This window comes from Buceros rhinoceros, unplaced genomic scaffold (assembly GCF_000710305.1).
Source record: "Buceros rhinoceros silvestris isolate BGI_N320 unplaced genomic scaffold, ASM71030v1 scaffold19964, whole genome shotgun sequence".
NCBI lineage: Eukaryota > Metazoa > Chordata > Aves > Bucerotiformes > Bucerotidae > Buceros > Buceros rhinoceros.
This window is the reverse complement of record NW_010409046.1, coordinates 1-10,854: the sequence shown is the minus strand read 5'-3', so window position 1 is coordinate 10,854 and position 10,854 is coordinate 1. Positions and strand designations below refer to the sequence as shown.

The window sequence follows — 10,854 nt, the reverse complement described above, 5'->3', positions numbered from 1 at the left end:
CGGGAGGGGCGGTCCCGGGGTGCGCGGCGCTCTGCGGACCACGCCGAACCCTTCGGCAGGCTGCGGGAGTGCCTGTTCCCTGGGCTGTGCTGGAGCGGTTGTCTAACGGTTGTCTCTAAATGCCGACTACGTATTTCATGTCAGTAGCTGCGCGGTGAAGGTGCGCGTTCCGCTGCTCGGGTACCGCTGGCTGAAAGCGCTCTGAGGGAAGCTGCGCTTGGTGAGGTACTAGCACCTGTGTGTATGTCCGTGGATTCCCTTGCACGGTTTTCTTATGTTCTGACAAGGAACCCTTCTTTCTTCTGCGGTCTTTCCATAGCCTGTGGGTCACTCTGGGTGTGGATTAGGAGCTAAGGAGGCTGTTTAACCGTAGGTTTATTTGAAACAGTTGAGCACCTTGTGGTGTGGAAGGAAGGTAGGCAACCAGCACACTGGCCCAGCACAGCCCTGGCAGCCCGGTTAGCTGGCATCCCACCCCTGAGCCCCTCGTCTCCTCTGCCTTGAGTCAGAGACTGAGGGCCTGACTCTCCTAAGTCCCTTCCTGAAATCTTGCATCTCTTTTCTGCAGCTGTAATAAACCGCACTAGTTTAGGCTATATTTTCCTGCACTAACTCACATTTTTTTCAGAAGGACTGAATGATTAGTCAACAAAACTTGTAATCCCGGTCCTTTGTCATACACCCAAAAAAGTATTTAATATGAGGAGGTTTAAGAGGGGTCTGACTGTAGAAGAAACTTCTAGAACAGTATAGTAATAACATTGCGCACTGGTTTATTTTTCAGCTCCATCAGTTTTATCTTTATTTGCCTTAGTCTGTGTAGGCTTCTTGCAGGAAAGAAATTTGTGCTTGCTTTCGCATAACAGACTTTTTGCGACAACAGTGTATTTTTTACTGTTGTACTTACTGCAAGAAATTTTGGCCATAATTGTATTTTGGGGGGTGGGGGGAGTTGTGATTTGAATATAGTTATGACCTCAGATAAAGAAAAAACTTAATACTCTTGTTTCTTTTTGTGTAAAGAATGGAGATGTAACTAATAACACAGTGGAAAATTTTCTTTTTTTTTCCTCTCAGACTTTTGTTTGCTTCTTTTAATCTTTTCAATATCCCTTTCATGAAGAAAACAAGACTTGTAAGGTGATTTACAACAAAGTCATTTTTAAGTGTCCCTTTAGCCTTTAGACAAAGAAAGTTCTCTTCAATGGAATGTAATCAGTGTTCTGTCAACTCCTTTCTGCAGTTTGTAACTGATTTTTATTTATAAAATACTGCTTCGTAAAGTACGCTCACTACTATCAAAAGGGCCATGTCTCTTTTACCATAGAGTCATGCAGTGGGTTGGAAGGGACCTTCAAAGGTCATCTAGTCCAACCTCCTGCAGTAATCAGGGACATCTACACGATCATGTTGCTCAGAGTGCCATCCAACCTGACCTGGAACGTTTCCAGGCATGGGGCATCTACCACCTCCCTGGGTAGATGGAAACCTGTTCAAGTGTCTTGTCACTCTCATTGTAAAAAATTTCTTCCTTGTATCTAGTCTAAGTCTTCCTTCCTTTAGTTTAAAACCATTACCCCTTGTCCTGTCGCTACAGACCCTAGTTTAAACGCTCCCCATCTTTCTTACAGGCCCCCCTTAAGTACTAAAAGGTGGCAATAAGGTCTCCCTGGAGACTTCTCCAACCTGAATAACCCTAATTCCCTCAGCCTTTCTTTGTAGGAGAGGTGTTACAGCATTCTGATCATCTTCGTGGCCCTCCTTTGGACCCACTCTCTACAGGTCCATGTCTTTTCTGTACTGAGGACACCAGAGCTCAACATAGTACTCCAGGTGGGATCTCACCAGAGAGGAGCAGAGGGGCAGAATCACCTCCCTCAACCTGCTGGCCATGCTTCTTTTGATGCAGCCCAAGATACAGTTGGCCTTTTGGGCTGCAAGTGCGCATTACTGGCTCATGTCCAGGTTTTCCTTAACCAGTACCCCCAAGTCCTCCTCAGGGCTGCTCTCAATCTCTTCTTCCCCTGCCTATTGCCCTGACCCAGGTGTAAAACCTTGTGCTTGGCCTTGCTGAACTTCATGAGGTTCACATGGGGCCGCTACGCAAGCCTGTCCGGGTCCTTCTGGATGGCATCCTGTCCCTCCAGTATATCTGCTGCACCACTCAGCTTGGCATCATCTGCAAACTTGCTGAAGATGCACGCAATCCCACTGTTGTTGAAGGTATTAAGCAGCACTGATCCCAATAGGGACCCCTAAGGGACACCAGTCATTACTGGTTTCTGCTTGGGACATTGAGCACAACTGTGTGGATGCAGCCATTCAGCTAATTCTTTATCCGTCTAACAGGCCATCCATCAAACTCATGTCTCTCCAAGCCTTCACCTTTTTTTAGGTCTTCTGCCCTATCAGCTCTGTAGCTCATTGGAGTTTTTCATAGGCCAATTTAACTCACTAGAATAACAGAAAAACTTGTCTTTTACTGAGTTTTGTGCTGGTTTGTGAGTTCAGTTAGGTTGTGAAAGGTCTGATGAGGATGTGAAGTGTCAGGGGTAGTGGGGGGAGAGAAAGAAGAGAAAAGAGAGACCTCCCTATTCTGCAGGATTGAGCTGTTAGATCAATGCAGCTACTCAGGGAAGAATAACCATAGCTTTAATAATTATACCAGGTCCCTAGCATATTTTGCATTACATTTTTCAAGTATCTAAGATAAAAGGAGGAAAGGAGCGTAGATGGTTTAATAAATAACCCAGTAAGCTTGAAAGCACATTCCTGTGTACTTTCCCATCTGTAATGCTGTTATTACATGTTGCTGCAATGAGTTGTTTCAGTACTTGATACAGCAGCCTTTTAAATGGCTTTTTTTCCTGGCAAGTGTTGGTCTGATGCCTAATTTTTGTACGTTGTACACAGATCACTAATAACTTGCTGTAATGTTCCATATAAAAAGTATAGGCAGGCCACTTCATACCTCTCTGCATATCTAGTACTGGCAGACCTGTTTTATTTGCTTGTTCACTTTATGACTTTGAAATAAAAGGACAATTTTTTTTAATATTTGTTATATTCATAAGTGCATTAAAAGTCTTTGACTCCAGTATTATAGCACTATTGCTGAGTGATTATAGTTGAGGGAGGTATTGTACACCTCAGCACATATTTAAGCTTTAAAAAGAAGAGCAGAAGTAACAGAGAACATAACTGAAAAGAAAGTAGTTGTTTTCCTCTTAAGAGTGATGACAGGGAAGACATGGATTTGCAAAGAAATAAGTATGTTTTATAAAACCAAGGCATGGTTAAAAAGGAATGATCTGCAGATTGTTAGTGTTACTAACCTTTTTGAGTGTGTGTTATATTTATGTGGTGAGAAATTGCCTGGAGTTCCAGTCATGCGATCTATGTATTTACTTTAGAGAGCTGAGACTGTTTCAGGCCAAGGAATTGACTAAAAGTCCGCTGAGCAAGTTAGAGACATTTTCTGATTAGTTATAGCATGGAGAGTAAAGTTAGTATGTGTTTTAGTGTGGTTGATATCTGCACAACTTGTAATTGCATTAAAAAAATACAAGTTTCTGTCTAGACTAAAGATACGATAATAGAGTTTAGTCACAGTGTGATAGTGCTGTTGTCACTGTGTGAAAAATGGGAGGGCTTGCCTTTCCTTCATAACTCGTATACTTCAGCTAATTCATTAATTTTTACCTTAAGTAAGTCTGGGACCATGCTGTGTCTTGCATACTTTTCAACTCTACTTCAAAAACTAAACATGTGCTCTAAGGCACATGGGTTGAAATTTTTATGTTCCTACCTCCCCATTACAACCGTCAGTTTTATAATCGGGCTATTCCATGTTTACATGCTGCAGCCTGGTAATTCTGAAAAGTGCTGCTAAACGCATTGGAAGTGTCTGTAGGACACACCATCATCTTATTTTGACCCTCCGTTAAGTTGCCACTGGAGTCTGATTTGAGATGTGTTGTTACATTTTCCTAATGCACTTTTTTTACTTGGCTGGCCCTTAGCATTCTGTCCAGATTTGTAGGGTCTCTCCTTGCCCAGTATTGTATTTGGGTGGAATTGGTATTTACACAGATCTCCAAGAATGCCTTGGGGATTTTTTTTTTCCAAAAGGAACTGTGATTTGAGTTAATGCAGTAGTGTAAGAAAGAGTTGAAAGGACATCCTGGTGTGGGAGAGGATGTCATGCAGTGGAAGTAATGAAAAAGGAACAGTACTGGCTGAAGGAAATCTATTACATTGACGTCTTTGCAATTCAACTTACCTTAACTTCCTCATGCATCTTAAAGATATATGTATTTATTCTAGTTAGTTCCATTTGAAGTCAGCAGGAGCAGAATTGGGTCCCTTGTAGTTCTAAACCTCTGTGTTTTTCTGGCTGATTGAAGGTGGAGTTAACCTCAGTGCCAGTGAAGGAGTGGACTTAAGGAGTTGCCTTCTGGTGTGCACCTGGATGTACTGAAGTTGAAATTGTCCTCCACAAATGTGTCTGTCTATGTGTGATATGTGAGAAAGGCCAAGTTCAGCCTTGAATTTGAGAAATCATTTGAAATAGAATATGCAGTGTCTCTTGCAAAATAATGCAACAGAGTTATATAGCAATGGTACTGTAGAAGAGCTCTAGTTTGCTAAAAAGTCTAAAACATTGTTAAAATATCACTAGGAGAAGTTTCCAAAAAGTGGCAGTAACAGCAGGATGCTATTCTGTAGTTAAAAATCTAACATTTGCAGGATAAACTGTTAATAGTTCATTATGCAGTAAATTCACTGCTTTGAAAGATGCAGCAGTGGGGGTCTTTTTGATTGGTTGCTTTTTTTAATGTTCCTCAGCCATCTATAACTGTATGGGACCTTACTGTAGCCATTTTTAAAGAAGTTTATTCTTTCTGAGGGTTAGATGCAGTAAGCTGAGATGCCCAGACAAACATGTGAGACCTTGTAGAGTGCAAAATATAGATAAGACTGCAGTTTCAGGGCCTAAAGCTGTTAAATCTATTACATGACTTAAATTAGAGTTTTGAGTTCATAATCTTCACTAGAAAATATTTTCAGTTAAGAGAATACTCTTCTGAATTCATTTCCACAGGATATACAGGCTGCATTATTGATGGTATATTTTTTTTCCCAGAATTTAATCTAATTTTTCTTTAATTGTTTTATCCACTTCTTATTTTTCAGGAGTCTTTGAAAAATCCTTAGTGGTCATGACATTGTTACAAGTGACATAAATTAGCCAGTGGCTCAGAATGATGGATACCCAGAAGACTACAAATGGTTTGCAAGTGGTTGGAGAAGGGACTGGTATAGGGAAATCGACACTCCACATGGTGGGGTATTTGGGAAAAGTCAGTTGAAACTTGTTTTACATGTGTGCAAAGTTCATCTTTTTCTCTGCTTTGAGAGATCTTTAATTGGTCTTAATTTTACAAAAAAAATTCTCAAAATTATTTTCCACGGAAATCTATAACAATGGCGAAAGATTATTTTAAGTAAACCTGTGCCTATGATTTTTTTTTTACTGGCACTATTTTTACAACAGTTTGCATTCCTATGAACAGTGATTTGTCTGAGATCTGAGCTTGTGTTCCGTAGTAATAAGTCAACTGTTGTTTAGATCAAGTAGAATGAAATGTTGCATAATTGTGTTGTTTAAGATACCTATACTAAATATTTAAATATTTAAACAAAAAGATAAAATTATTTAGAACACTACCATGCAAATATGTATCCTATAAATATAAAAAAATTACCTAGTTTACTTTTTTGTATTGTATTTGGTATTAATATTTAGAAGTTGCACATTGGTTTTCTATCTTGGTATGTATGTGTGTATGTATGTATTACCTTGGGAAATACATATGAAATACATAAATTTATGCTGTTTTTTCTTTTTTTTTGTTTTAGAACTGCAATCCTGTGGAAACAACTGCGCATGAGTATTGTCCAGTCTGCAAAGAGAAGGGACAGATCCAAGTTTTACGGACTTACCGTATTAATTTTCAAGAGTCCATTTTTCTTTGTGAAAATCCTCAGGTATTACACTAATTAACAGTTTTGTTTGGTTGTGCAGAGGCTTTTACCTTCAGCGGTTACACCTCTTTTAAGTTCAAGATTTTGTTGGTGGTAAGCAGGCTGCTGAAGTAGAACCCCTTTGAGTCCATATGCTGGATGATGTCTGCTTGTATATAGACAAAAATATAACCTAACCAGTGTACGTGCAGTGTTTAGGCATAGCTAGCTAGCCTAGAGAATTAAAAAGAGCAACTTAAAATGAGTAAAAGAGAGTTTTGCTTTTGTAACAAGGGAACACAAGTGGTACTAAATGCATTTTTCTTCAGTCAGAATAGAAGGTGAAAATTTGATGATTCATGTGAGTAATACATGACTCTTGTAGATGTGTCTCCCATTTTCCCTTCTTCAAGTCTTAGTAATGCGAATAGGTTTGTAATTAAAATTACAATTTTTTTTTCCCCTTTTAGCTGCATTTCTGTGCTGCGTAATATTTGAGTAGTGATTTTGCTGCCTCTTCCATCTCCAGTGCTTCATGTACATGGGAAGGGTATAGCAATACCTTATGTACTGGTGCCCTTAAATTAGTAGAGACTAGAGTAGATATGGGTCTCTGACCTGCTTTTTCCTTCCCTCCCTGCTTTTAAATAATTATAGTATTGTTCTGGAGATTGAAAATAGCGATTTGACTGTATTCTTGTTGCAGAATAGTTGTATATTGATGACCCTACAAACACCTGTCTACAGCATCAGGCTAGCTTCAAAGATACTCTGCCAGTTTTGACACCAGTAGTCGCTCGGGCTTGAGATGATCGTGACAAATCTGTACCCTAAAGGAGTGGATTTAGCCGAATAAGAGAAGTCTCCTTAGCAAAATTAGTTTGATTTCAGGAGTTGGAAGCATTTACTGGAAAAATATCGTTGATTATCGCTTTACTTTAACTTCACAATTGCTTATAAGACAGTGGTTGGATAAAACACCTTTCCCGTCATACGTATGTTGCATTTATGTATTGATTTCCTTAAAATACCGCTTTACAGTAGTCCTACATTCCATTTTTAAGAATATAGTTTGTACTTTTTTAGCTCTTGTTCACCTAAAATTGCTTTGTAGTTTTCATTGTAACTTTCTTTTTTTCTTTTAGTGTATCTACCCGCTTGGTTATAAACCATTAAACAGCATAATTACTTCTGCTGATTCAGAAAATCATCAAATTCCAGCTACTCACAAGAAAAGGAAATTGCACGATATCAGTGACTTTTCTCCTGTTGAATCACATCCAAAAAAATCAAGAACTAATAATGTAAATGTTGAGCACGCTATTAATACAGACTCTGTTGTAAAATACTCTCAAAATAGCTTATCTATTCCCAAGTCCAGCCTACATGATGTGTTACAAAATGACCAGCAAAAACCTAACAGCACTATTGACTCCTGCATGCAGAAGGTGGATTTTGAAACAACCAACAGCTATCAAGAAAGTCTGCCTAAGACTTCTAGTCCCAGAACAGAGTTCTTGCCAAATACTGAACTTTGCTCAACAACATCTGAAGTTTTGCTCAGAGATGATAAAAGTTCCACTAACAACACAGATTTATGTCTTCAGTGGAGAAACGCGCATAAACTTTGTTGGTTAGACTGTATTTTGTCAGCACTGGTACACTTAGAAACATTAAAATTTGCTCTAGCGGAAGAATATAATGATGGAAAATGTTTACTCCAGAAACTGTTAACAAAATATAGTCAAGCAACTGTGCTTCTGAATACCTGTAAAAGGAGTAAAGTAAAAGGTGAGTAAATTTAGCTGCTGTTTCTTCATATTCAGACTGATTTGATCTGCTACAGGTAGGTGGAATTTAGTATAGTGCGCTTAAATGGGCCTCTGTTCTATTTCAAGATCACAAAAAAATGAGTTACAACACATTTACCATGAATTTGCATAGTGTGCTTTATCTGGCAGAATCCTGGTAACCTCTGAAATAGTTTTTCATGCACAACTCTGAAAGCATCAAGCACTAAGCATCTCTTGAATTGTTTTGTTGTATCCCAGAGAGAAGTTATGAATCATTTATGTAATTGAGCCTTACTTTATTTCCTTCCCTTCTGTTAGTTAACTTATTAGGACTCTGTTCTAAATCTTAAAAATAATTTTTGTTGTGGTTTATATCGTTGTGTAACTGGGCAGTTGCCTTGTCATACCATAAACAGTAAAGCTGGGGATGTATATTCTCTTCTGGCTCCAGTTGTGCTCACTGAAGGAATGCTTCCCTTGCAGACTGCAAGCTATGCTGTGGATGATAGTGCTTCCTAACCTGTTTCAGTAAAAATGAGTCAAACACATTAACCTGGTTCATATTTTCTGGAAAGTGTTAGTGGATACCAACATGTGCAGCTTAACATGTTTGAAGACTGTAACCTCCAAGCACAGGGAGAGTGATGGACAGCTGGGGGTAACCTGCCAGGCAGCACAGCTGGAGTCAGAGGAGGATGTGTCACCATAATCTACTAGTACGCCCTTCAGTCATTGTCAGTCCTGTGGATTCAGCTTAAGACTCTTAAACGAAGATCTTTTTTTCCTGAGGAGAAGGACTTAAGGGTGTTTGTTGACCAGAAGCTCAACGTGACCTGGCAACGTGTGTTTGCAGAAAACCAACCGTATCCTGGGCTGCATCAAAAGAAGCGTGGCCAGCAGGTCAAGGGAGGTGATTCTGGCCTTCTGCTTTGCTCTTGTGAGTCCCCACCTGGAGTACTGCATCCAGCTCTGGTGCTTCCAACACAAGGACATGGATCTGTTGGAGTGAGTCCAGAGGAGGGCCATGGACATGGTCAGAAGACTGGAGCAACTTTCTTATGAGGACAGGCTGAGGAACTTGAGGTTGTTCAGTCTGGAGGAGGCCCCAGGGAGACTTTATAGCAGCGTTCCAGTACCTCAAGGGGACCTACAGGAAAACTGGAATGGGACTTTTTACAAGAGCATGTAGTGATAGGACTAGGAGACTACGAGTAATGGTTTTGAACTGAAAGAGGTTAGATTTAGATTAGATAGTAGGAAGAAATTCTTCACTGTGAGGGTGGTGAGACACTATTAACAGGTTGCCCAAAGTTGTGGATACCCGCTCTGTGGATGTGTTTGAGGCCACACTGATGGGGCTTTCAGCAGCCTGGTCTAGTGGAAGGTGTCCCTGCCCATGGCGGTGGGGTTGGAATTAGATAATGTTTAAGGTCCCATCTAAGCCAAATCATTCTACAATTCAAATCATTCTATGATTCAGATTCTCTTGAACTGACCTATTGGTGTCATAAGTCTGGACTTGTAAGCAATCATCTGTTAGAGAATTAATAGAGATCTCGGGTTGTCCAGTACCTTTTATGAATTTTTTTAATAGACATTCCAGCAAAAGTGTGTATTTGAATATATAGACTATAGTCCCAGAACAATATTCGATAACTTGAAGAATGTCGTACCTTACATGGTTTAATCCACCTTGTGACAGAGAAAACATACTATTTTACAGAGAAATAAAAAATCAAAAAAGATTCTGAAGTAGTTTATATACTCTGTTTGCCAGAAAGCCAGGCTGCTTGATTTTAGATTTTCAGATATTACCTGGAAGTCCTCTACCATCACTGAACCTATCTGAGATATCTTTCCTTCCTGTCTGTGGTGCTGTGTTTGGAAAGGAGCCCTGGTGTGCAAAAGTGGAGATATTAGGAATTGGAATGTAGTGTCCTTAGAGATAGCTTAAACCTTTTCATTTCCAGGAATTGCTGCAAAACAAATTAGTTTATTTGGGCTCCAGTGGAGAGCAGATTGGGTGAAGAGAATTGTTGTGAATAGGTGTAGTAATTATTCTGTCCTTCTGTGTAATTTTTCAGCATCTTTTACATACAGTTGTTTTTAAAAACAAAAGCAATTGAGCTGCAAGAAATTTCTTTTTGCCTTTTTTATACACATAGCTTTTATAAACAATAAATAATTTCAACAACTATTCTAAATCCTTTAATTGTGCAGGTTATGATCATGATTGTGTAGAAGTTATGTTCTTGCTTGTGCTTGAACTGCATTTTGTTGAAACAATGTAACTTGCAAATTTAAAATACATACTAAGATAAAGTATACTTTTAAAGAATGATTTTTATTATTTTAAAGACTGACTTAGGAAATTGGTATTTAATCTGGAACAACATACTTAAATGTTTTATTAGAAGGCAATATTTGTGGTTTTGATCTTAACGTTTAGATTTAAAATCTGGTCTTACTCTCTGAATCTCCAGAGTTTGTAATGTCTGGTTATACTATCCTTAAATGTTGTAACTACCTAGCTGTTGGTACACACTCGTAGCCGTAATTTAAGTCAGATCAAGTAGTTTAATTTACTGCAGTAAAATGTTTAGAGCTTGTGTGTATTCTTCTCTGATTTTCAAATCAATTAATACCAAGCCTTGGCTATTTTACCAGCAGCTTTAGGCAGGTATGAGTCAAAATGAAAGGTGTCAGTTTGCCAAGAACAAATTAGGGGTACATAGGTGTGTGAAAGTGTGGGGGTCTGACACATAAATACACAAAGATAATGTATTTTTTTTCTTCAGACATTCTTCCAAAAGCAGAATCTCATCTCAATGAAATCAGAAACAGAATGTTTACACAACTTCAGCCTCAGCTTAAGTGTGAATTGGGTAAGTAATTAGTGCTGCATCTCAGTATTTACTTCCAGGAAACTCTACATGTAAAGCCTTGTATGTTGGTACATAAAAATATGTATGTATGTGTACATACAGGACAGTTTGCAAATACATTTATTTTTAATAAATAAATAAATAAAATT

General features: G+C 38.9%; 1 protein-coding gene across 1 annotated transcript; it reads left to right on the top strand.

Moving 5' to 3' along the window:
* Positions 1-5,195: 5,195 nt before the first annotated feature.
* Positions 5,196-10,705, top strand: LOC104492538 (SUMO-specific isopeptidase USPL1-like; the record flags this gene model as incomplete). The annotated part of the gene is made up of 4 exons (XM_010135110.1): positions 5,196-5,363; positions 5,923-6,051; positions 7,173-7,818; positions 10,619-10,705. Coding segments are annotated over exons 1-4 (961 nt in total), but the record flags the coding sequence as incomplete, so codon positions are not given.
* Positions 10,706-10,854: the final 149 nt, after the last annotated feature.